Source organism: Stegostoma tigrinum, chromosome 23 (genome assembly GCF_030684315.1).
Source record: "Stegostoma tigrinum isolate sSteTig4 chromosome 23, sSteTig4.hap1, whole genome shotgun sequence".
NCBI lineage: Eukaryota > Metazoa > Chordata > Chondrichthyes > Orectolobiformes > Stegostomatidae > Stegostoma > Stegostoma tigrinum.
The window spans coordinates 20,566,475-20,593,769 of record NC_081376.1 but is presented as its reverse complement, the minus strand read 5'-3'; the positions used below and the strand labels follow the sequence as shown (position 1 = coordinate 20,593,769).

At 41.9% G+C, this 27,295-nt stretch overlaps 2 protein-coding genes across 8 annotated transcripts in view; one reads left to right on the top strand and one right to left on the bottom strand.

Annotated features, from left to right (window-relative positions):
- The first annotated feature begins 1,539 nt into the window (after positions 1 to 1,539).
- Positions 1,540 to 11,233, top strand: LOC125462155 (mitochondrial cardiolipin hydrolase). The gene is made up of 2 exons (XM_048551776.2): positions 1,540 to 1,978; positions 10,854 to 11,233. The coding sequence occupies exons 1-2, from the start codon at positions 1,570 to 1,572 to the stop codon at positions 11,087 to 11,089; spliced, it is 645 nt and encodes a 214-aa protein (XP_048407733.1). The 5' UTR covers positions 1,540 to 1,569; the 3' UTR covers positions 11,090 to 11,233.
- Positions 11,234 to 15,343: 4,110 nt separating this feature from the next.
- The window catches only part of LOC125462154 (myosin phosphatase Rho-interacting protein-like), a 184,718-nt gene continuing 172,766 nt past the window's right edge, over positions 15,344 to 27,295 (bottom strand). For all 7 annotated transcript variants that reach the window (XM_059653974.1, XM_059653972.1, XM_059653976.1 and 4 more), the window contains 6 exons: positions 26,754 to 26,913; positions 26,180 to 26,299; positions 25,752 to 25,838; positions 24,024 to 24,183; positions 22,712 to 22,797; positions 15,344 to 17,113 (listed from right to left, as the gene is read on the bottom strand). In XM_059653974.1, the coding sequence (XP_059509957.1) occupies positions 17,054 to 17,113; positions 22,712 to 22,797; positions 24,024 to 24,183; positions 25,752 to 25,838; positions 26,180 to 26,299; positions 26,754 to 26,913 (673 nt within the window). In that variant the 3' untranslated portion in view covers positions 15,344 to 17,053. The remainder of the gene's footprint in view (positions 17,114 to 22,711; positions 22,798 to 24,023; positions 24,184 to 25,751; positions 25,839 to 26,179; positions 26,300 to 26,753; positions 26,914 to 27,295) is intronic.

Genomic DNA, 27,295 nt, shown 5'->3' with positions numbered 1-27,295 from the left:
GTTTTGGAGAATAAGTTTTGTCACCTGCCACTTCAATGCACCACCCTGCTCCCTGGCCAACATCTCTGTCTCTGGCTTGCTAAAGTCTTCCAGTGAAGCCCAATGCAAGCTGGAGGAACAATACCTCATTTTCCACTTGGGGACCCTACAGCCTCTGGACTCAATACTGAGTTCAATAATTTTAGGGCCTAAACTCTCCCATGTCCCAGCCTCCCACACCAGGCCTTGTTACCACATAGCCTGCCACTACACACCCCCTGTTGTTAGTCACTAACAGTCCTCATTAACAACTATTCACCCTCCCAACCTGATCGTTAGCAACTTCTTTGTCTGTCGAATTGTCTTTCTCTCTATTCTGGCTCTATCCTATTGTTTATGCTGTACCCCACCCATCTCCCTATTTTCTGCATATAAACTGATGTTTTCCCAGCCACCATCAGTTCTGAGGAAGGGTCACTGGACCTGAAATGTTAACTCTTTTCTCGTCCACAGATGCTGCCAGACTTGCTGAGCTTTTCCAGCAACTTTGTTTTTTGTTCCTGATTTACAGCATCCACAGTTCTTTTGGTTTTTAGCTTCTTTTCTGGATTGAATCAGAAAAGGAGGAGGAAGACCCAGGGGAGAGTTTCCTAACATTTTGGCTGGAGAGCAGGATGCTGCCTTCACAACTGTACTGAGACGGAGACATTCTGTGCCAACAGCCTATTTGTCTTATGATATCAGTGAAACATCTCCAATTGTAATGGTTGTATACGTTCTTCGTCTATTTAATGAATGTATCATATCTAAATTGCTGCTTCTTAGCAAACTCAAGCAATTAGAGAATTGCTACAAATTGTTGACTACCTATTTGAGGCAACTGATCACGAATCCCCAAAATCAAAGAACGGACACCTAAATCCCCCTGTACTACAGCATTCTGCGGTTGTTCGCCATTTAAAAATTATTCTGCTTTAATTATGTTATAGTCTACCTAAGGACAAGTAAGACCCTCCTTAATTAAACAAACTGAGATCTTGTACAATTGCACTGAGTCATTTACACTCATACCCCACACCCCTTTATAACAGAAACTAACATGCTGTTTGCTTTCCTAAATTATTGTATCGGCATTTTGACTCTCTATGATTTGTAATAGAAGGTCACCCAGATCCCTTAGAATGTTTTCCAGCCTGTCACTATTCTTAAAATGCGTTTTTTTTATAAAACCCAAATACATAACTCATAGAATCACAGAATCCCTACTGTGAGGATGCAGGCCATTCTGCCCATCGACCCTCCAACGAGCATCCCACCCAGATTCTCCTCCCTGTCTCTGTGACTCTGCGTATCCCATGGCCAATCTACCTAACCTACACATCTCTGGTTACTAAGGACAATTTCATCTAACCATCACTTTCTCACATGGTGCGCAGAACTCCACTTTCTATGGTGTGGAAAGCTCTCAACTGAGCTGTCCGCATTTCCCACCACTTCGACTCCTGATGACATCAAGACGCTCAGAGGCACGTTGATGTGACCACGTGCAGATTTGGCGCGTGGTGCGGACCTTTAGGTGAGCGAGAAGCCATGATGTTAACGGTTGTGTCAGCGTGGCGAGGCTTTCTGGCGGCGGCTGGCCTTTCTTTAGCGGCTGAAGGACTCTACTATCTAATCCGGTACCTAAAGCGGTTTCGTGAGCGACGGCCGCAGGTCCTTTTCTTCCCAGCGCCGGTGACGTGCGTGCGTCCGTTGCTGCTTTCGAGTCCCGGCCATTGTAATTGTGGCCTGTCGCACCGGGAGAGTGCACTGAGCTGCCTGACCCGTTTGTTGCTCAGTGCTCGCCGCTCACTCGATGTCTGCGTGTTCACTATCTCCAGCGTTCAGTTGAGCAGCTCAGTGCTGGCGGTGCACGGCCGCGGGGTACGGGTACGGGTCATCACCGACTCGGACTACATGGCGCTAGCAGGCTCGCAGGTCGGCGCCTTCAGGAGAGCTGGTGAGTGAATCAGACCTTCATCAGATCCTCAACTCTGCATTTGCTCATTCCACACTCGCTGTTCGTTTGTTGGTCGGAGCTACATCACGTTCCCTTTACCCCTCTGCCCTGCCTTTACCGTCCACTCACCTTTGACGCCGTCCCGCTTCGTCCTTCCCTCCATTCCCACCCACTTGCCTCGAATGCAACTTACTTTTGTCTATGATTTAATTAATCGTCGTCTGTGTCTTCGAACTTTGATAACCTTGTGGATATTTCGGGTAATGTGTCTGAAGTGATGACTTGCCATTGAGGCAAACCCTGAATAAGCAATACAGCCTAATAGTTTCTGGTTTAGCTGTTGACTCACGTAAAAATTATCCGGATACTTACAAGAACAGTGACGTACCTAATAATTGCTTGGTCATCTTTAATTAAGTGACTCGTAATCTTCCCTGTACGAGATAACGAGGTGTGTAGCTGGATGAACACAGCAGGCCAAGCAGCATCTCGGGAGGTGTGTTGCTTGGCCTGCTGTGTTCATCCAGCTTCACACTTTGTTATCTTGGATTCTCCAGCATCTCCAGTTCCCATTATCACATCTTCACTGTACAGTCTGTTTTCTTTCATGACTGCTGGTTTGTGCCTTGATGAGCTTCCAGATCTTTGTTCACTGGTTGCGTCTTGAGGGTAGATTGATTTTGTGTATTCATTTAGCTTTGAAATGGTGAGAAGATAGTCAGTACAGCAGTTAACATCATATACAGTTGTCTCTCACACACGCACCTATCCTGCATGTCCCTCTGCCTTGCTGTTGACAGACAGACAAGCCAGTGTACAGAACATGGGTGCATCAAAGACATCCTGTTGCCGTTAGGGAGATAAAACACTGTTGATTGAGCCCATTCTTAGCTAACTTCTCCAGTAAGAGACATCATTGTTAATATAGCCGCTAATCCTTTTTCTTCCACTGACCCCTTCTTACACCATTATCTGTGGGACACAATGGCGTAATGGTTCTGTGGCTGGACTAGAAATCTGAGGATCCGGATTTGAGTCTCAACATAGCAAATGGTGGAATTTGGATTTATCTTAAAAAATCTAATGATGACTATGGAACAATCAATTGTCAATTTTTATTTTTAAAAAATGTGGGTAAACCTATCATTTTGGTATAAGAAAACTGCTATCTTTCCCTAGTCTAGCCTACGTGTGTTTGCAGATCCGTAGCAATATGGTTGATTCTTAACTGCCCATCTGAAATGGCCTACTATGCCATTCAGTTGTCAAACCGCTAAAAAGACTCAAAATGGGTTGAAACTAGGCAGAACATCTGGTGTTGAGCTAAAATGACAATGGCAAATACAGGATAACAAAGTATGAAGCTGGATGAATACAGCAGGCCAAGCAGCACCTTGTGCTCCTAAGATGCTGCTTGGCCTGCTGTGTTCATCCAGCTTCACACTTTGTTATCTCGGATTCTCCAGCATCTGCAGTTCCCATTATCTCTAATGGCAAATTCAGCCCTGTCATTCCTTACCAAAATCCTCTTTGCTAACATTCAGGAGTTAGTATCACAATTAGAAGAGCTGTCTGAGCAAAAGCCTGACTCACTGAATCATACATTGTAATGTCACAAGCAACACCGTCACCATCCAGCAGCGTTAGCAGTATACTGCTATGTGGGAGTGAGGGAGTTGCCATGGAAGTCCTCAACATTGACTTGCAACCCTATGAAATCCCATGATAAGAGGTCAAATTACCTTTGTCCAACCTGAATACTCTCCAGTCAACATCCCAGGATTTACCATTGCCCAGAAACGGAACTGGTTTAGCCATAAATACTGTGGCTTCAAAAACAGGATGGGGGCTAGAAATCCTGCAGCAAGAAATACTCCTCCTTACTCCCCATAGCCTGTCCACCATTTACAAGGAACATGTCAGAGGTGTGATGAAATACTCTGCAATTGCCTGAAAGAGTGCAGCTCCCAAAACACTCAAGAAGTATGACACCATCCAGGACACAGCAGCCTACTTGATTGGCACTGCATCCACAAATACTCACTCCCTCCCTCCACCACCAAAGCCCAATAGTGTAAGCGTGTACTATCAAAGATGCACTGTCTAAATTTACCAGGTGTCTTAGACAGCACCTTCCAAACTCACGTTCACAGCCATTTAAAATGACAAAAGCTGCAAATATAGTTGGTGGTTTTCCCAACACCTGCAAGTTCCTCTCCCAGATACTCACCTTTCTGACTTGGAAATATTTCACAATTCCTTCCTTCCCCAACAGCACTGTGCACGTACCTATATCAAATGGGCTGTAGTGGTTCAAGATCGCAACTCATCCCTTCTCAAGGACAACCAGGGATGAGCAGTAGATGCTAGCCAGCCTGCAAAGTACATATCTCATGAATGAATAATAATTCTTAAAAACCCCTGTGAGGAAATGACTGAGAGTGATCAGCTAGTCTGACTTTAGAATGTTAGTAGTCAAGAAGTGGAGGTCCCAAGGAAATGAATCCTTAATTTCATCAGGGTTAATCATGGAACATGTAGACAAGCAATTCAAATCAATGGATAAATCAGGGCAGATACTTGGCATTAAGTAAGTGTGTAATTAGATTTCCAGAAGGCATTTGATAATGTGCTATGTATAATTGCTATACAAAATAAGGACTCATGGTGTAACCTATTTGTATGGAAAGAGGATTGGCTGACTAAAATGGAATGGAAAATTGGGATGAATCAGTCATTTTCATGTCAGCCAACTAATTGTTAAAGGATGTTATGGAGACTTCTTGTTTGGAGCTACATAGTACGCTGTTGTAGAGTTTGCACAACAATGCCTCTATTTCTTCGAGGTTCAGAAAATTTGGCATATTCACAAAGACTCTTACCTTCAATAGATGCACCATAGAAAGCATCCTATCTGGATGTGTCACAGTGTGGTATGGCAACTGCTGTGACCGCATGAAACTACAGAATTGTGAACACAGCCCAGTCTATCGTGCAAACCAGAGTTCTAACCATTGACTCCATCTACACTTTCTGCTGCCTCAGGAGAGCAACCGATATAATGATTAAGGACCCTTTCCACCCTATTTATGCTTTCTCCTACCCTCTTCAGTCAGGCAGAAAATGTACAAGTTTGAATACACTTGCAAACAGATTGAACAGTTTCGTCCCTGCTATCAGACATTTGAACACACCTCTCAAATGTTATTGTTGTCGATCTCTCTCGCTCGCTCTCTGTCTGTCCCTTTCTCTCTTTGCACCTTCTCTGTGGCTGTAACACTATTCTGCACTCCATTCTGTTACCTGATAGACTTTGTGAAAATGTAAGATTCTGGGCAGTCTTGGTATGGTAGACACTTCGGATCTTGCTCTTCATGGGGAATCCCAGACTAAGGTGAGAAAATTTCAAAGGGAAGTGCAATTTAAAATGGATACGTGGAAGAATTTCTTCTTTTGAAGGTTGTTTAATCTTTGGAATTCACAGCTCCCTAGGGTTGAGAAGATTTGAATCTTCAGATGTATTCAGAGCCATGTTAGATAAATCCCTTACAGGTCAGAAATTTTAAGATTGTGGGGGGCAGGCAAGAATGTAGAGTTGAGGCCATAATCAGGTCAGTAAACATGAGCATTAATGAAGAAACAGCACTTTTGTAGTTTGTTAATGTAAAAACTAAAAGCACTGTGGATGCTGTAAATCAGGAACAAAAACAAAGTTGCAGGAAAAGCTCAGCAGGTCTGGCAACATTTGTGGAAGAGAAAAGAGTTAATGTTTCGGGTCCAGTGACCCTTCCTCAGAACTGATGGTGGCTGGGAAAACATCAGTTTATATGTAGAAAATAGGGAGGTGGGTGGGGTAGGGAGTAAACAATAGGATAGAGCCCAAAGAGAGACAGTTGGACAGTCAGAGGAGTTGTGAATGATTAGGTTGGGAGGGTGAATAGTTGTTAATGAGGACTGTTAGTGACTAACAGCAGGGCTGTGTCGTGGCATGCTATGTGGTAACAAGGCCTGGTGTGGGGTGGGGGGCTGGGACATGGGAGAGTTTAGGCTGTAAAATTATTGAACCTCAGTATTGAGTCCAGAGGCTGTAGGGTCCCCAAGTGGAAAATGAGGTGTTGTTCCTCCAGCTTGGATTGGGCTTCACTGGAACATTGTAGCGAGACAGGAGATGTTGACCAGGGAGCAGAGTGGTGCAGTGAAGTGGCAGGCAACAGGTAGTTCAGGGTCTTTTTTGTGAGCAGAACATAGATGTTCTGCGAAGTGGTCGCCAAGTCTATGCTTTGTTTCCCCAGTGTAGAGGAGACATTCCTCAGTGTCTCCGGCTCTGACTCACCCCACGTGGATTCCAACTGAAGTTTCATCCCTCATGTTTTGAATCCTCCCAGGATCTCACATATCTCCGTGATGTTCAGTGTTCCACGGATAGCTGCTCTTGTCACATCCTGAAATCCATGCGGCGTCACTTGCGCACTCAACCTTTCTCTCCAACAGCATCGCAACACGCTGGCTCAGGGCTGCACCACTACACGGTTCCGCTTCATCCTCCGGCTCATTCGTCGTGCTAACAAGAAACTTTTTGTTTTCCTTTCAGGAATCAAGGCCCACAAGATGCACCAACTCAAAAATACCCATGGCCCTCTGGAACCTACCTCTGATCCCCTTCCCTCTGACTCTATCCCCTCCCCCAACCCCCCACCTCCTTTCAGGTTTTCACCAGCCCTCCTAACCTTCTGCTCTCTGATGCTGAAGGCTCTGTACTGGGCAGAAGCCTCAGCTTTATCCCCCTGCGTCCACACCTTAACGAATTTCGGGCACGACATGACACCAAACTGTTCTGCCACCGTCTTCATCTCCTTGCTCGTTTCTTTGGACAAGTGTTCTCTCCCTGTCCCACAGACCCCTTTGCCCAACTCCAACTCTCTCCCTCCACTTGGACCCCTCCCTCTGGCCCTTTACCTGCACTCGATCTTTTCATTGAGAACTGTTGACATGACATCAGCCACCTTAATTTCACTGCCCCCTCAACAAATCCAACCTATCTCCCTCCGAAGTGACGCACTCCTTGCACTCAGATCTAACCCTAGCTTTGTCATCAAGCCTGCCGATAAGGGTGGTGCTGTTGTTGTCTGGTGTACTGACCTCTACCTTGCAAAGGCTGAGTGCCAGCTCTCACATACCTCATCCTACCTTCTCCTGGACCATGACCCCACCATGGCACATCTGGCCATTGTATCCACAATGGTTACAGATCTCATTTCATCTGGTGATCTTGCCCCATCCGTTTCCAAGCTAATAGTCCCCCAACCCCGCACAGCTTGTTTCTATCTCCTGCCAAAAATCCACAAACAGGATTGTCCAGGTAGACCTATTGTTTCAGCTTGCTCGTGTCTCAAAGAACACATCTTTTCCTACGTTGACTCAGTCTTCTCCATCCAATCTCTACCCACATACATCCATGATTCATCTGACACCTTACACTGGTTTCAAAGCTTCCAGTTTACCAACTGCAGCCACCTCTTTACCATGAATGTGCAATCCATTTACATATCCATTCCCCACCAAGAGGGCCTTAAGGCTCTCTGCTTCTTCCTGGAGCAACGACCTGAACCATTCCCACCCACCACCGGCCGCCTCCACTTGGCTGAGCCTGTCCTTACCTTTAACAACTTCTCTTTCAACTCCTGTCATTTTCTTCAGGTAAGAGGGTTTGCCATGGGTACCCACATGGGCCTTTGTTATGCCTATTTCTTTGAGAGGTGTGTGGAGCATATCTTGTTACAGTCTGATTCCGGCCCCCACCCACAACTCGATGATACCATTGGTGCTTCTTCTCTCTCATGTCTAGAATTGGAAAACTTCATCAATTTTGCCTCCAGTTTCCACCCTGCCCTCACTTTCACCTGGTCAATCTCTGACTCCTCCCCTTTGTCAACATTTTCCATTTCTGGGGATAGATTGGCCACTAATATCCATTACAAACCCACCAACTCCCACAGCTACCTCGACCATACATCCCCTCACCCCACTTCCCCGTAAAGAGTCCGTCCCATCCTCTCAGTTCCTCCGCCTTTGTCACATATGTTCAGACGAGGCCTGCTTTGACAAGGGAGCCTCCGAAATGTCCACATTCTTCCTCAACTGAGGATTCTCCAGCTCTTTTGTCAACAGGGCCCTCAATTGGGTCCATCTCCCACACTTCTGCTCTCACCCCTTCTCTTCCCTCCCACAACAGCGATAGGGTTCCCCTTATCCTCCATCCCACCAATATCCACGTCCAGAATATCATCAGATGCCATTTCTGCCACCTCCAGCAAGATGCCACCACATATTCCCCTCCCTCTTTGTCGACCTTCCACAGGGACACCCTGATCTACACTTCCTGCATCCCCAACACCTCCCCACAGTCCTACAGCACCTTCCCCTGTAACCGGCAAAAGTGCAACACTGTTCTGCTCGCAAAAAAGACCCTGAACTACCTGTTGCCTGCGACTTCAATGCACCACCCTGTTCTCTGGCCAACATCTCTGTCTCTGGCTTGCTACAGTGTTCCATTGAAGCCCAACTCAAGCTGGAGGAACAACACCTCGTTTTCCACTTGGGGACCCTCCAGACTCAATACTGAGTTCAGTAATGTTAGGGCCTAAACTCTCCCGTGTCCCAGCACCCCCCACCCCACACACGATGCCTTGGTACCACATAGCATGCCACTACACACCTGTTGTTAGTCATTAGCAGTCCTCATTAACAAATATTCACCCTCCCAGCCTGATCGTTAGCAACTCCTTTGTCTGTCCAGTGATAATGGGAACTGCAGATGCTGGAGAATCCAAGGTAATAAAATGTGATGCTGGATGAACACAGCAGGCCCAGCAGCATCTCAGGAGCACAAAAGCTGACATTTCGGGCCTAGACCCTTCATCAGAGAGGGGGATGGGGTGAGGGTTAATAAATAGGGAGAGAGGGGGAGGCAGACCGAAGATGGAGAGAAAAGAAGATAGGTGGAGAGGAGAGTATAGGTGGGGAGGTAGGGAGGGGATAGATCAGTCCAGGGAAGACGGACAGGTCAAGGAGGTGGGATGAGGTTAGTAGGTAGGAGATGGAGGTGCGGCTTGGGGTGGGAGGAAGGGATGGGTGAGAGGAAGAACAGGTTAGGGAGGCAGAGACAGGTTGGACTGGTTTTGGGATGCAGTGGGTGGAGGGGAAGAGCTGGGCTGGTTGTGTGGTGCAGTGGGGGGAGGGGACAAACTGGGCTGGTTTTGGGATGCGGTGGGGGAAGGGGAGATTTTGAAGCTGGTGAAGTCCACGTTGATACCATTAGGCTGCAGGGTTCCCAAGCGGAATATGAGTTGCTGTTCCTGCAACCTTCGGGTGGCATCATTGTGGCACTGCAGGAGGCCCATGATGGACAAGTCATCTAAAGAATGGGAGGGGGAGTGGAAATGGTTTGCGACTGGGAGGTGCAGTTGTTTATTGCGAACCGAGCGGAGGTGTTCTGCAAAGCAGTCCCCAAGCCTCCGCTTGGTTTCCCCAATTTAGAGGAAGCCACACCGGGTACAGTGGATGCAGTATACCACATCGGCAGATGTGCCATCCCCACCCCTGTCTGCTTTCCGGAGAGACCATTCTCTCTGTGACTCCCTTGTTCGCTTCACACTGCCCTCCAACCCCACCACACCCGGCACCTTCCCCTGCAACTGCAGGAAATGCTACACTTGTCCCCACACCTCCTCCCTCACCCCTATCCCAGGCCCCAAGATGACATTCCACATTAAGCAGAGGTTCACCTGCACCTCTGCCAATGTGGTATACTGCATCCACTGTACCCGGTGTGGCTTCCTCTACATTGGGGAAACCAAGCGGAGGCTTGGGGACCACTTTGCAGCACACCTCCGCTCGGTTCGCAATAAACAACTGCACCTCCCAGTCGCAAACCATTTCCACTCCCCCTCCCATTCTTTAGATGAAATGTCCATCATGGGCCTCCTGCAGTGCCACAATGATGCCACCCGAAGGTTGCAGGAACAGTAACTCATATTCCGCTTGGGAACCCTGCAGCCCAGTGGTATCAATGTGGACTTCACCAGCTTCAAAATCTCCCCTTCCCCCACCGTGTCCCAAAACCAGCCCAGTTCGTCCCCTCCCCCCACTGCACCACACAACCAGCCCAGCTCTTACCCACCACCCACTGCATCCCAAAACCAGTCCAACCTGTCTCTGCCTCCCTAACCTGTTCTTCCTCTCACCCATCCCTTCCTCCCACCCCAAGCCGCACCTCCATCTCCTACCTACCAACCTCATCCCACCTCCTTGACCTGTCCGTCTTCGCTGGACTGACCTATCCCCTCCCTACCTCCCCACCTATACTCTCCTCTCCACCTATCTTCTTTTCTCTCCGTCTTCGGTCCGCCTCCCCCTCTCTCCCTATTTATTCCAGAACCCTCACCCCATCCGCCCCCTTTGTCTGTCCAACTGTCTTTCTCTCCGGGCTCTATCCTGTTGTTTACTCCCTATTCTCTGCACATAAACTGATGTTTTCCCATACACTATCAGCTCTGAGGAAGGGTCACTGGACCTGAAATGATAACTGTTTCTCCTCCACAGATGCTGCCAGACCTGCTGAGCTTTTCCAGCAATTTTGTTTTTGGTTTGTTAATGTGTTCATTGTTGAGCATATATTCTATTTGGATTAGCAAGTAAGTCTCATGTTAAGAAACTGTAAATCATTATGAATTAGTGTTCTCCCACTTGTGAGACCTAATGTGTCACAACAAAAACATTTATGAACCCAATGCACATTTGTGTAAGGTAGCTTCTTTATCTTCTGGTTAGTTTTGCTCAGCTGTGAAGACTGTCTAATATCACTTTTTATTAACAGGTATAGAAGTCCGACATGATCAGGATGCAAACTATATGCACCACAAATTTGCTATAATTGATGGATTGATCCTCATAACTGGATCTTTGAACTGGAGTGCCCAAGGCATTTTTGGGAATAAAGAAAATGTAATCATAATTAATAACATTGATATTGTGAAGGCATTTGTTGATGAATTTGGACGACTTTGGAATGAATATGATCCAGCAAAGTACAGCTTTTCTCCTAAAAGCTGAATAGGAATGAACAGGTTTTCAACAAGTCTGGAAGGAATGGCAAATAATACTTCAAGATGTATCAGAATTTAGATTAGATAACATTTAGTTTTGAAACTGTGTTTCTGTGAATCACATATACTTGAGAAAAAGATGAATGACTGAGATTGTATTTGAAGACTGAAGGAATGAATAATGTGTGAAAGACACTATTTACAAGTTGCATTTATATAGTGCCTTTAAAATATAGTAAATAATCCAAGTTACTCCTTGGCATGTGCAGTACTTCTTGTTTTAAAATGTGTTAAATTTTTGTATTGTGGTGTTTCAGGAAGGGTGCCTAAGTATTACGATTAGTTAACAACTGCATTTTGCTTTCCAGTGGCCTATGACTTCATTTTACCCAAATCTGAGAGATTGAGTTCTTTGAGGAAGCCCAACAAATGAAACTACAATGTTTAACAATGCTGCATTAGCTTCCTCTCTGCCTCAATCAGAAGCATTGTGGAAAGTTAGGGACAGATACAGCCTGATGCCATGGATTCTCATTTGATTTGATTACAGTTTTTGTTTAACTCCTGATCTTGGGCCATAATACATGCAACCATTATACATCAGAATTATTTGGTTGGGAAGCTGTTATCTTCTTTCTTCCTATCTATCTGTCTTTCTCTTCTCACACCCATCCCCAATTCCCACTTTGTTTATCCATTGAGCATAGCTGTCCATAAAGATCTGATGGTGCAGGACTTTTGCACTATTATTTCTAACTCTAGCATCAGTGAAAAGTGAAACTGCTTCATACATCAGTTTAGTGAACGTATTTTAAGTAAATGGAGGTAGTCTGCCACAACAGTCCCAACAGTAAACAGAACTGTAATTTGACTGCTCAGACTTCCTCCAGGAGCAATAATAGTATACAAAATGGAGATGACACACCAGTGCAAAAGCAGGGATTTTGTCCTGAATTTTCAATTCAAGGTTGGGAAGAGTTGAAGGTGTAATTTATGAAGTGGCCAACTCTGCTGACATGAGACACCTAGATATTGATGGTAGAAAACAGAAATGGAAGCCAGTCTATTCCCAGCACTAACAAGGCATGTGTATGTCTGATTTGGCTAATATTTATTTATTAATATTTATTGCCTGTTTACAATTGTCCTCCAGTTGTGGTGAGTCACCTTTCAAACTGCTATGGTTTATGCTGCCGGTACATCCACATTGCCATTGGGAAGGGACTTTTGCTGAGAGTGGAGCAATATTTGACATAACTACAGGTTTTTCATAAGTTTTTATGTTGCAACTGTGTCAAATAAAGATGTTAGATCTGTTTAAATGTTAATTCTGGAACTCTCTAAAACATGAAGATCAGAGTTTAATAGCAAACACTATAGAATTGAACATAAATCGTGAATGTAACAAAGTCTGTGTTTACCTTTGTCCTTCCTTCTCTTGTTTCCACAGCTATATTAGCATGATGTACTGCTTAATTATGATAGTCGATTGGGGATAGGTAAAGGTGAAGTTGTGTATCAGTTCCTAACTGTCAGCATAATAATGCCTTTGGACAAAATTTAAGAAATTATTACTTAGTTTAAAATACATTTGATTGTAAGAAAGTAAAAACACTTTTTAGACCCTTTCAGAATTTCATTGACTAATTTCTTTTAAATATTGGCATTCAGCTGTAAATCCAGAGCTAGGATAATTTGCTTGCTCTTCTTCAAAGTATTCCACTTTCACTCCACATTACTCATGGCACTGCTGACACCAACGGTATTCTAAATGAATTTAATTATGTCAATCAACTCCAAAGATTATTGCTACATTCTCTGACATCAAGTATTTTTGGTCTCAAAAGTTGCCTTTAATAAGAACTTAAATAGAACCAGCAGTCCAGCTGTTGGTTAATCCCATATTTGCTGAGGAGATAACAGCCGAGTAATTAAATGTGTTGAAGGTGGGATTGATCCTTCATTAGTAAGGGAATCAAGAGTTATAGGAAAAAGGGAGGAGGGTGGAGTTGAGGATTATCTGATCGGCAATGATTTCATTGAATGGTGGACCAGACTCCAGCTGAATGGCCTACATCAGCTCTTACATCTTTTGTGGTTTTAGAGTAATGAATCACAAGGTTTTCTGTGTTTGTGTATGTCTGAAGTTAATTATTAACTTGCAAATATTTCCATAATGATTTCTTATAGAATGGTTGTTTTTTGGTGCACCACTAATGGTCTTATTTGATTATTTCATGACTCAGTAAGGCAAATTAACACCTTGAGGTTTATTAGGATTCTGGAACTTGTCTGTTTTTTTCAAGCTTAAGGGAAACACCCATAGAGAATCATACAGCAAAGAAACAAATCCTTTGGTCTAACCAGTCTATGGTAAATATGATTCCCAAACTAAACTGGCCCCACCTGCCTGCTCCAGGGAAAAAAAAACTGCCAACCTACCCAGCCTTTCTTCTTAACTCAAGCCTTCCATATCTGGCAACACACTGGTAAATCTCTTCTGAGCCCACTCCAGCTTAATAACATCCTTACTATAACTGGGTGACCACAACTGGACAGAATATTCCCGAGGAGACCTTATCAGTGTCCTGTACAACCTTAACATGACTCCCCAACTCCCCTGCTGAAACGATTGAGAGAGGTTTTTGGTTCCACTTTTGCTGGTGAGCAATCTTGTGAAGTCTTTGGAATAGGATAACTGTAGCCATAAGAGGATAGATATTAAATTAAGGGCTGTTGTGTTACAGTGGTTAAGTACCTACCTTTGGGTCAGGAGACCTACTTTCAAGTCCCATCTGTTCCAGACATGCAATTGTAACATCTCTAAACACATTGATTAGAAAAAAATCTATATGGCAAAGTAGGCTACCTCAGAATGAGGAACAGTGTTCATCCGACTAGAAGTGAAAAGATAAAACCCTGGAGGTTACCTAAATCTGAGTGCATTGAAATGCAAATGTAAGAAGAATTCCAGATGCAATCTTTAGTTTAGTTAAGTTGAAGTCACAAGTGACTTAAACCTACAGACTCTCCAGTGAAAATATTATACGAGTAGTGTTTGGGTACTATACAAAAGCTGTTTTGCTGCTTTTTAATTTTTAGAAAAGGAGTGACTGGAGTGTACTTTTACTGTGTATTAAGTATTTTGATAGTCTTACTTTATTTATTTGTTAACTTCCTTTTTATTGTTAAATGAAAAATCTTTAGCATTGTGTGCTTATGTTTCAGCAAGAGACCAAATATGACTTGTCTGATAACATCAGCTGGATAAGCTGTAAATTTAAAGTGCTTAAACAAAAAAAATTGAATCAAACTTATTTTAACTACCATGATGAACAAGATAACTATAACACTTAAAATATTTTTACAAGATTGATTTATTATAAATGTATTCATTTAGAATTGCTGCTAAACCTTGCCTGTTTGTACGTTGATGACGGAGTTAAGAAATGTGTCATGAGCTGCAGATTTTCTTTGTACATTACTGAGAAAACAAAATGCATGGTGTTTTCCCGGCTTCCGCTGATGGAGAAAGTTGCTTAAATTTGTTAAAATTATGTTCATCTAAAGCTGATTTTTCAGTTAGCATAGGAGATAACCATAATTTGAATTCTGCTTTAGATGATTTTTTTCATATTTTTAGTCCAGGCCTTGTTATCCAAGGCTGATTAAATGAAAAAGGAGGTAAACGAGCGAGCAATTAGATATAATCATTTGCATTTTAAAAGGCTGAAAATTAAAGGAGGAAGAAATCTAAATGTGAAAATATTAAGATAAACTGCATTGCGTGTATTTCCAAATGCAAGAACTTGTAAAATTGCAGCTTAGAATAAACTAAAAGTTAAGAAGAGTATTAAAAACTAGGAGCATATTTCTAAGGTGAGAGGAGAAAGGTTTAGAATGGACAATGAACAGATATTTGCATTGATACAAATAGAGGGCTATGGGCCAAACGCTAGTCAGACTAATTGGTCCGTGCTGTATGACTCTCTTCAATGCCATTCATCTTTGAAGGCTGTGAAGTGTTTGTACCATTTGATGAAGTAGGTGTTGTAGATAGGATATTAATCTTCCAACTGAAAAGAGGATGGTGAGCTATACTGCTGAATTCTTCAGCTTCTGATGGAAGTCGACTGGTCATCTTTAGAAGAAAGAATGGAATGATATGCTCTGTATTGGCAGCTCTGGTGGATTATTGTTCAATTCATGAAGAAATTGAACCAATGTGAAACAGTCATTACAAAATTCTGTTTCCCTAATTTTCATCAAGTGCTTTAATGTCACAAAAAGAACTCAGTAGTAAATACAGAATGCTATTGAACTGACAACTTTTGTACAATATTACTGTCAATTCTGTGCAGCTACTCAAAAGATTAAGTTACATATGTAATAAAAACTTCTTTTGACAGACCTTCAACACAACATGGAAGTCTTTCACAGATTAGAAATCTAAGTTTCTGGTGAAAAATGGATTAAACAGCTCCAGTTTAACTGCACAGAAGTGGTTCATCGGCACAATCTGATGCAGAGTCTTTTTGCTACAGTTAATAATTGTTGTCTTAGTTTCTGCATATGGCTCATCAAACAACACAAGTCACAGGAACTCTTCATTTACTGATCATCTGATAAATCAGAGGTGGTTAGCTGGGATCTGTGATCTGCAAAAATACATCATAATCCAGTGCTTTCACAAATATGGTGCAAGTAGAGTATTACAAGTCCTATATCATCTGTAATAACTTATTCATATTGTTTGAAATGGTCATTTACATTTTTGAAAGTTAAAATCCTAATTTGTTGCATTCTTTGAGAATCAAATACTTACCATTTAAGGTGGGTATCTGTAATGGAGTTCTTCCCACATTTTCTGAAATTGTATGGCTGTGACCCCACTACACCAATAGAAATTTCCCTTCTTTAGTAAGTTTATCAATTTAGTTACCAAAAGCGCATTTTTATGGAGGTAATTGTGATGGAATAAGAATCTAACTGAAGCACGTATTTCTGCATGCAAAGTTTGCCTTTCCTCAGATTGGAAGATGAGAGGCAGTGATTAACTCAGATTGTCATCTACTCCTGCTTTCTTTTAACACAGTAGAACTAGATTTGGCTTTAAAGCTACTACATTTGTGCCCTGTTGTAGGTTATGTTTTGACTTTAGGACTTAAAAATACAACTGAGCAACATCTGTTTTCTTAGGACTAAAGAGCCATTAATACCTCTAACACAACAGACGACAAAGCCTGTGATTATCGTGCACTACCTAGTGTGCACACTTTTAACAGGAGAAGACTTCACTATCTATACGTGCATAGAGCTGAACACGTGGTTGAAGCCCCTCTGCAACTATGAACAGTACCGTGAAGCAGTTGTTGGTGAATCTAAATGAAAAAGCATACAGATTGTACTAAATAAATTGCTGTAACCAACAATGTTAGTACTTGCATATCCAACCACCACCACCATTAAACCATGCACTGTTGGAATCTGCTGGTTTTCTGTTTCCCTCACAGCCACTACCAAGATGTTTCTGCATGCCTTTCTGGAAATAAACAGGCAAGTAGGAGTCAGGAGAGTCTGGAAATCTTTCCACCTTCATACGATTGCAGCACATGGCATCCACCTGTTGGGAATCTAAGCAGTAAACCTATTCTAGGTGCAATAGACAGCAAAATCAGATTTATGAAAAGAGTGAATTATCTTCCTAAAAGTAAGACGACAAATTTCCAGATTTTAAAACAATTTTTGGTTACTTTACTCGAGAATCATTGGCATTAACACAGATTAAGCATAACATTAGCATGGATTTATGAATATGCTATTAATTAAATGTCACATTATGGGCTAATGTGCAAAGTCAGGATGAAGTAGATGTTTGATCCCTCTAGGATTGATGATTACAATGTGAGGCAGTCTGTTTATTGAAAAGAGAGTGGATGTGACCTAGGGCAGTGTTGAATGCAGAAATCTCCTAGTCTTTGGGTTCAAAAAGCTTCATCCTTTCTTGCACTGTGAGGCCTTCTTTCAAGCTCTATAGAAAAGGTAAATAATTATTATTTATTTTTTGCCTTTACTATTTATCACAACAATGAAGCTTGTTTTTATCTGAAATAGGAATAGTATTACAGTTAATAGGTTAAATATCCTGGTGAGAGTTGAATGTAACATTCAAGTAATAGATTTAGGGAGTAAGTCAGTCTTTACGAAATATGCATCAATCGCTACTCATTCAACAATTAATATAGAAGCCACACATGAAAATAAATTTGCAACACTTACTGCCAGATCCTTGCATGATGGACATACTTTTGAATAATGTGTGAACCATGAAGGACAAATCAGTTTCAATGTTTTAAAACTTACCGCTGGAGCTACACAACAATCTGTTGGCACTGATGCACAGTATTGTGCTAATTACCTTTGTGCACTCACTTTGTAATAATCTTTGTAATAATTAAAATATCTCTGCACCCTGCAAACAGCCAGATGAACATTCAGCATACTGTTATTTACCACCCCCATGAAGAAACTGCTACACCAAGCGCAATGATCTCAGATGCAACTGCAGACAATTTCATAATTCCATTTTGCATCTAAACCATTTTTACCATAAATGTCAGCCAAATTCCTTGCAAAGACATGCCCAATTTTTTATATAGTGGGAAAATTCTGTCTCTGATACAGTGGTACTTGATACTTGCAGTCAGGTCCTGGTGGATGGATTTGCTGATATCTTAATCTTTCCTTCCAGCAAGCCAAAATCTCCACCTGCTTCAAGAAGATTACCATCACCTCCATACCCAAGAAAACATATGCAGTGTACTTTAATGACTACCACCCAATAGCTCTGACTTCAATAATCATGAAGTGGTTCCCTACAGTTTGCTTATCAACGTAACTGATTCAGAGGTTGCCGTATCCCTGAAACATCCCAGACAACAAAGACACCTCTGTCAGATTTCTGATTATTGAAAACAGAGCTGTAGTCAACACCATTCAACCTCTCCAGACTGATCTCAAACCTGAGGGACCTTGGTCTCAGCTCTGCCGTCTGCAAGTGGATCCTCAACTTTGACCCCTAGTCCACAATCAGTAAGGATTTGTAACTGTAACAATAACATTACTGGAGACCCAGCCCCCTACTGTACTCCCTGTACACCTGTGACTGTGATGCCAAATTCCAGACAAATGTCATCTACAAGTTTGCTGATGACACCACCATATTGAGACAGGTATCTAACAACGATGAGTCCAAATACAAAAGGAAGGTACAGGGGCTGCTGACATGGGGCAATGAAAACAATTTGTCTCAATACTGACTAGGTGGATTGGCCATGCTAAATTGCCCATAGTGTTCAGGGGTGTGTGTGGGTTATAGGGGGATGGGTCCGGGTGGGATGCTGCAAGGGGTGGTGTGGACTTGTTGGGCCGAAGGAACTATTTCCACACTGTAGGGAATCTAATCAGTAAAACTAAAGAACTGATCATCGACTTCAGAAAGGAGGAGAACACACCCCCATCTACATCAATGGAATGAAGGTGAAGAGCATCAAGTTCCTTGGAGTGATGGTAATTGACAACCTGCCCTGGACTTCCCATGTAAATGCAACAGTAAGACGGTACAACAATGCCTCTTCCTCAGGCAGCTCAGGAAATTTGGCATGTCCATAAAGTCCTTCACCAACTTCTACAGATGCACTGTTGAAAGCACGCTGTCTGGGTCTGTAACAGCCTGGTACGGCAACTAGTCTGCCCAGGAGTATAAGAAACTACAGAAGGTGGTATGCACAGCCCAGAGCATCACGGAAGCCAACCTTCCATCTATGGACTCCATTTACACAGCTCGTTGCTGCAGAAAGGCAGCCAACATCATCGAAGATCCATCGTACCCTGGTACCTCCTACAACCCCTTCTGTCAGGCAAAAGGTACAGAAGCCTGAATACACAAAGCACGTTCAGGGACAGCATCTTTGCAGCTGTCATTGGACTGCTGAATGGGATCTAGCCTCAAATTGGGTAACCTTTATGCCGCTAAGTCTTTTTGATCTGTATGTCCTTTGCTTGCTGTGATCTACCTGTACTGTTTGTAAATGAAGCTTCTCATTGTATCAGTACAAGTGACAATAAATGGTTGCGTTCAGATATCATTTTGAGGGAACATTCTTTGCAACTTAATAGAAAACAGCATGGTCAAGATTTATTTGAAAGAATGGGGTTAAGAATAAAAAAAAGTCAGCGTGCATTGAAAATACAAGACCATTGAGGTTGGATAACTGATCTAAACATTACAGATGCAAATAATTTCAAGGCTTTACATCACTACAGAGATTGAGCTGTCCTAGTAAACAGTACTTGCCAGCACGAACAGCATACTGTGTGACAATATTAGGATAAGGTAACACTTCAATTCAGTGCCTCATCAAAAGGTGAGTGCAAACTCTGGGAAGTTGTAAAAAATCTACACAAAGCGTCCATGAGTATGGCCCTGGTTACTCTATGGTGTGGTAGATATGTCAGATGTTGCAGAAGGAGGCAACTGTGTTGTAGAACTTGATCACTAAGGTTCTAGGCAATTATTACAAGAATACTTGAACGTCGATTAAAGTGCATGCATTCAAAACTGCCACAGCTTTTAAGTAGGTACGCTGTTGTACAAAAGATGAAATGTTTAGATATAACAATTTTGTAGAAGGTACCCACAGAATCAGTAGGGTAGATAGTGTGGAAAATTTCAAGGAAATTGATCTTTTTAGGATGAGATTTACTGATACAAAATCATTTTCTGCCTTCACAGCTTTTTAAATTATTCATGCAGAGGATGTGGACTTTTTCCAGTTAGGCCAGGACTGATTGCCCATCCCCATTTGTCCTCAAGGTGATGGTGGTCAACTGCCTTCTTGAACTCCTGCAGACCATTTCATCGAGGTAAATCTACAGTACTACGAGGGAGAGAGTTCCAGGATTTTGATTCAGCAAAAATAAAGAAACTGCAGTAAATTTCCAGGTCAAGATAGCAAGTGATGTGGGGAATTTGGAGGTAATAGTATTCCCATGCATCTGTTGCCTTTGTTCTTCTAGATGGTACTGGATGTGGGTTTAGAAGGTGCTAAGGAGCCTTGATGAATTTCTTCAGTGCATTTTATATTTGGTACACATTGCTACGACTAGGCATCTTTGGGGGGGGGGGGGGGGGGGGAGGAGGTGCGGAGGGGGCGTGAATATTTGTTGCTGTGGTATCAACCGAGTGGCTGCTTTGTCCTGAATGCAGTCAAATATCCCTTACGTGGTGTCGAATCTGCACTCATTTAGGCAAGTCGAGAGTATTCTAATACACTCCTAACTCATACCATGTTGTGAGGAGACAGATGCTGAGTTACTGCAGAATCCCTAGCCTCTGGCCTGCCCTGTGGCTACAGTATTTATGCAGAGAATCCAGTTCAGTTTCTAGTCAGTGGTAATTTTGGGGATATTACTAATGGGGGACTCCACATAGTCATACAGCATGGAAATCGACCCTTCGGTCCAACCAGTCCATGTCAAACATAATCCCAAACTAAACAAGTCCCACCTGCCTCCTCCTGGCCTATATTCCTCAAACTTTCCCATTCATGTACTTATCCAAAATGTCTTCGAAACATTGTAATTGTACCCACATCTGCTACTTCCTCAGGAAGTTCATTCCTTATGCGAACCACCCTCTGTGTGAAGAATTTTCCCCTCATCTCTTCTTAAAATCTTTCTCCTCTCACCATAAAAATGTGCCCCCAGTCTTGAAATCTCCCATTCTAGGGAAAAGACAACTACCATTAACTCTATCTATGCCCCTCATTATTTTATAAACCACCTATGCATCAGTGAAAAAACTTCCAATCTATCCAGCCTTTCTTTATAACTCAAACTTCCACACATTAGGCAACATCCTGGTAGATCTCTTCGGAACCCTCTCAAACTTAATAATGTCCTTCCTATAACTAAATGGTAATGTTTTGAATATTAAGAACCTATGGTTCGATTTTCGGAGATAGTCACTGTGTGACATTTGGGTGGCACAAATGTTACTTGCTGCTTATCAGCCCAAGCTTGAAAGTTGTCCAGGTCACACTTGGATACAGACTGCTTCGGTATCTGTGGTGTGTTGGATGGTGCTGAACACTGCAAAATCACCAACAAGCAACCCCACTTCTGATATTATCATGGAGGTAAAGTATTTGATGAGGCAGCTGACCCATCCTGAAGAACTCCTGTTATCTCCTGGTAGGATTGAGATAGTTTACTTTATGTGGTGATTGTGAATTGAGGGAAATCAACTGATCAAGTCAGTGCAACTGAGGAAGTTCATTTAACATAGCAAGGTAAGTGACAGGCAGTTCTGGAAACAGGACTGAGGCACTGTCAACAATAAATTGGTTTTTAAAAAAAAGCACAGTACCATCTGAAAGAACTAGTGATAGAAATAAAGGTGACTTTAGCCACTTCATGCACAGACCAAGTTACCTGGAAATGTGGAAAGTCAGCACAAATTGAATGATTGCGAGTGGCTGGAGAAGAAATTCCCCAGCAGGATTGAACCTTGTGACAAACAAGACAACTTCGAAATTCAACAGCTCTGACTGGGAGTTAAGCACAAACTACACTGAAATGCATTAGGAAGCCCCTTAGCTCTTCAAGTCTGCATCACCATTCAGTAACATCATGGCTGATCTTCTTTCTCAGCCTTGCCCTCCTACCCTATTCCATATACCCTGTTTCCCTATGTCACTAAAAATCTATCAATCTTTGATCTGAAATATACTCAATAACTGAACACCTAGGTCTCTAACTTATGGAATTTTAAAGAATCACATCCCTTTGGGTGAAGAAAAGTTTCACTCCAGTATAAAATGGCTGATCCGATTCTGAGAAAACTTTAATTCAAAAATTTTCAACCAGGAGAATTTCAAGTACCAAACCTTTAAAATCCATTATACACCTGAGAGGTATCAGATCACTTATCAGTCTTCTCAAATCTAGGAAGATAGATATCGCCTATTGCCTTGTGTGAGAAGTCTAATCATCTAAACGTCAGAATCAGTCAAGTGAATGTCCAATGACCTTTCCAAAAGACAATTCTCCTTTAGTAAAGGGATTAAGATTGTACGCAGTAATCTGTATTGTCCCACCAGGATTCCATCTAAAAGTACCGACACTTGTTCTCTACCTTTGTGTTATAGAATAACATCATACTTGCAGTCCTAATTACATGCTGTAACTACATTTTAACTTACTAAAATGTATACAAGGATCTCCAGAAACATACGAGTAACATATCCCAATATCCCTTTTTCTTTTTTTCCCTACAAAACTGGATAACTTCATACTTGTCCTCATCATATTTCATCTACCACGTTCATGTCTATACTTGACCTTTGTACAATAGCCCTGTGTATCCTTCTCACAACTTGCTTCCCAATCTAATCTTAGAGAACAGAAAATTGAGAGATATGATAGAAAGCTCAAAATCCTGAGAAATCTGGAGTAGATTGAGAGGACTATGTTTTACAGTTTCCCCCACTGTGTTTGAAACTCGGGGCCTAGTATAATATTGCAAAATCGCACCACCTTCACTTGTAAAGAGGTGTTCAGTACTCACCTTTGACCTCAGAGTCCTCACAGGCCTGCGACTGTTCGGCTTGTCATTCTTCAAAAAGTCTGGGTTACTTTTTGATTTCATGATATCTGGCAGTAGAATAAGTGGAGATAATACTTACTGCTGTCATAAAATATTTCAATTACAGTAATGCTGGAAAACATCAGTCTTAGAAAATACTGAATCCGCTGAGAGCTATTACAGCAGTGAGAAACATATACCAGAAACTACAAGAAAGAAAAATGAGAGCTTGGAATGATGCCCACAGCATAATCCAATATTAAAAGCAACAGATGAATCAACAGAACTCTACCAAACTCTACAATGAACACAACCCATTCCTTAGATCAGCTGGCATTTACAATTAAAAACTGCAATAATTTATTATACTTCAGGTACAACTGTGCTGTGTGAAGAATGTAGGAAAAAAGGAAGAGGACAGAGTAGGCTATTCTGTCCATCAAATATGCTCTATCATTTTTGTTAAACACAGCAGCTTATTTGTTGAATTCTAATTTCCTGCCATATCTAGGTACTTCCAAAGCTTGCCCCTCTTAAACATTATTGCAAGTATGAGCAAAGAACAACAAACAAAACAGCACAGAAAAAGTTTCTCCAGCACTCCATGCCTGCACCAACACACTCTATCCTTCCATACTAAAACTGTCTTCACCGACAGGATGCATATCCCTCTAGCCCTTCCTATTCATATGCAAGTGCTTCTTGAATGTTGCTATTGTGTCTGCTTCCACCACCTCCTCCAACAATGCATTCCAGGCACTCACCACCCTTTGTGTAGAAAAACTTGCCTTGCACATCTCTTTTAAACTCCGCCCCCCCCCCCCCCCCCCCCCATCACCTTGAACCTGTATCGCTTAGTAACTGACCCCTCCACCCTGGGGGAAAAGCTTCATACTTTCCACTCTATCCATGCCATTTACGATCTTATAAACTCCTGTTAGGTCATCCCTCAACCTCCTGTGTTCCAGTGAACACAAACCCAGACTATCTAACCTTTCTTCATAGCTAAAATCCTCCACAGCAGGCAACGTCCTGGTAAACCTTTCCTGTACCCGCTCCCAAGCATCCATATTATCTGGTAGAATGGTGACCAGCACTGAATGCAATATACCAAGTGTGGCGTAACTAAATTTCTATAGTTGTAGCTTTATAGAACTTTAGTATGCTAAGTGGAATGAGTATACGCTCACCATAAGAATCATAAATCAGCTCCACTGTTTTGTATGCTATTCAAACAACAGTTTTCTCAAATTTGATTTAAAAGAAACTTCCAATAATGTTCCCAACTGTTTACCGTAACTAGTAACACAGCAGTCTATTGTCTTCTCTCCCAATGCTTCTGTAGCAGTCTTTAGTTGTTCTTTCAACCGGTTGACATCACAGTCAGCCTTTGCTCGCACAATGCTAAGCTCTGTGTAGATGCTCTTATACTTATCTGTAGCGTACTTCTTGTCCTGACAAAACAAGCATAATAAGATAGATTAATTAAATGGACTGATCTAGTCAGTCTGTAATTGCACAGTGCATTAAAAAAGAAATATCAAATTTAACAAAATTAAACCATCAATACATCTTTTGCTTAATTTTGTTGAGGATTTAAACAAACAATTGCGAATGTGTAACAAACTAGCTTGATAGGCAGGCATTTGGATTAACAGCAGCAAAGAAACTGCTAAAAAAAGCACTGGCTTGCAAGATGTTATTGAGTTCTGGAAGGGAAAGGAACGTGCATTAGCAGAAATATAGTAGGGAAACCAGGTTTCTCCTCTGTTTGAATTATAAGATTGAATCACTGGTCACTAGGCTCAGAGAAAAACAGAAACAACACAACCTTGACTCCCATTGCTGATTTAGGCTGCTGCTGAGTCAAATTTCACAGTCTCATTTATTCCCATATTCAGATTCAATTAATTATCTAGTACCTTAAGAATGCTATCATTTATCACTCACCATTAATAGCATGTTGATAATTGGGTGTAGAAAATCTGTTTTATAATCTCCCTTTGTATCTCTACATTAATCCACGTTAAAATCACAAACCTGTTTCTTGACTTTTTATTTAATCAATTTCATTTATCATCTTGATAAAATATCGTAAAATATCTCAATCTTATTTCCAAAACAAACAGCATTAATTTTCTCGGACCTTTGGTAGCATCATACATTGATATGATGTTATACGTTGCAATTTGTTTAGTCCATGAATTCCTCACATTAGTGTACTTAGTCATCTTCAACTGCTTAATCAATGACCTCACCTCCAAGTTAATATCAGAAGAGGGATTTTCACTGATGATTCTAACAATCTCCCTTGACATTGAACAACATTATCATCATTGAATCCTGCACAATAAACATCCTCTTTAAAAACACTGTCAAGGCACCTACACCACATGGACTGCTTTTTTATTTATTTTTCCAGGGATATAGGAATGACTGGAACGTCCAGAACTTATTGCTTATCTGTAATTAACGTTGGGGTGACTGATGTGGTAGGTCCTATTAGGGGACAGTTAAGAGTCCAACACATTGATATGGATCGGGAGTGACATGTAGGATGGGTGAGGAAAGAATGCAGATTTCCTCCTCTAAACGGCATTAGTGAACCAGATGGGTTTTTACTATCAATTGATAGTTGTAATAGTCACCATCACTGAGACTAGTTTTATATTTCAGATTTTTGATGGAATAATTACAAATTCCACCAGCTGGCATCACAAGATTTCAACCCAAGTGCCCAGAGCATTAGCATGGGCCTCTGAACTATCAGGACAATGACATTATCACTATGGACCATCTCTCTGTAACTGCAGCAGTTCAGGAAGATAGCTCACAATCGCATTCTCAAGTTAATCTTGGATGGGCAAAGAATGCTGGCCAGTGACAAACATATTCCAAAAGCAATTAAAGTAACACAATCATTTTGCTCATAAAGCAAGGAGCCAAAAGCTCCATAAGTGGCTTTTATTCTCTCCAAAATTCTGGGAAATTGTTCTTTCTCTGCACATCTGCTCTCACTCACCCGCAGTGCGATTTGCAGTTCATCCTTCAGAGAATTTATCTCTTGTTTTAGATACTGAATTTCAGATTCTTTGACCCGCAATAAAACCTGGAAATTGAAACAAAAAATTTATTCAAGTTAATTCCTGATTGATGTTATGTAGAAAGTATTTGAAAGCAGATAGGGAACGAAGAATGGAAATGCGCAAATGCCAAACAGCCTGTTTGAAAACATGTGGGTGGAAGTACACACATTCTCTGTTGTTTTTCTTCTCAATGTGAACTGTAATTGTTTCAATCTTCCACCCACTCTCAATTTAGTCAGCAGACCTTAATATTACACAAACCAGTTAGCCATTAAAAAGATGAAACAAAGCTAAGAATCACTGAGGTTTTTTACATAGAACATCATATAGTCAAGAAGGGATGGTACTTCCAACTGTGACTAACCTCCAGTTCATAGACATCTTTCCCTAGTGAGAGGGGTGAGCCAGCATCCTCTCCCTTCCCCTCCTCGGTAACTAGTGCCCTTAACCTTGCAAATTCCGCAGCCAGGCGGTTATTTAGCTCCTGTAAAAATAATAAGACTGAGGAATCAGTTGACATATTTTAATATCACAGGAATAATAATTCTACATGTTTTTACTGCAATATTACAGCCCTGGAAATGTCATTTCGGCAATTAAATGCAGGGCTATTGTACTTTAAACATTCTCCTCCCTCCTTTTTGCTATTCCCAGTCCACCCACACTCTTGAACCTGCTTACCCAATGTATTTTGATTCAATTGACATTAATCAGCTGATTCTGCCTTCACTGCACACACATTGACTTGCAAAAGGAATCACAGAGCAATGTTCAATAATAGGAATTCTGAATAATTTTCTTTGAGTCTGGCACAGAGTCACAGAAGGCAGTATTAACACTGTTAGAAGGATTACATATTGTCTTTGCTGCATCCTGGTCATTGGGTATCCTTACCTCTGTCTAGTTGTGTGATAATTTTAGCAATATCTGTGTGTTACCTGGTTACGAGCATTTATCTCCTGATTCTCACGCTGACACTGCCGAAGTGCCTGCCGTTCGGCCTCCAATGCTTGAGCGAGATGAGAGTTTTCCAAACATTTGTGGGAATATTGCTCTGACAAAACCTGCAGTTCCCGCTGGACAGATCCCATCTCCTCTCTGTAAACAAAGCAAAGAATCACAAAATCATCAGTGCAAGGTCAGATTGAAAAGGCAAGCAATCAGATGGAAAGAAGCAGCAGGCATGTTCAGTCAGACATAATTCTCACATATACAACATCTTTTTAAGTTTGGTCATCATTTGCTCAAGAACCTTCACCTTAAATCCCAGGATCACAATTCATAAAAGTAAGTTTTCAAAATGTGTCTCATTGTCAGAAGTGAGACACCACGGTACCATAACAGTAAACAGCTTCTTGCTGCAAGTGTAAAATCTAAAATCTGTGGATGTAAAAGAATAACTTGGATTAACCAGTCGGGGCTCCATATCATTTAATTTATTGCTGACACTGGGTGTTAAACTGAACACAACTAGTTGACA

Coding starts and splice junctions, on each gene's coding strand:
- LOC125462155 (XM_048551776.2), top strand. CDS start 1,570: ATGATGTTAACGGTTGTGTCAGCGTGGCGAGGCTTTCTGGCGGCGGCT. Junction 1,979..10,853: donor CGGCGCCTTCAGGAGAGCTG/GTGAGTGAATCA, acceptor TTTTATTAACAG/GTATAGAAGTCCGACATGAT.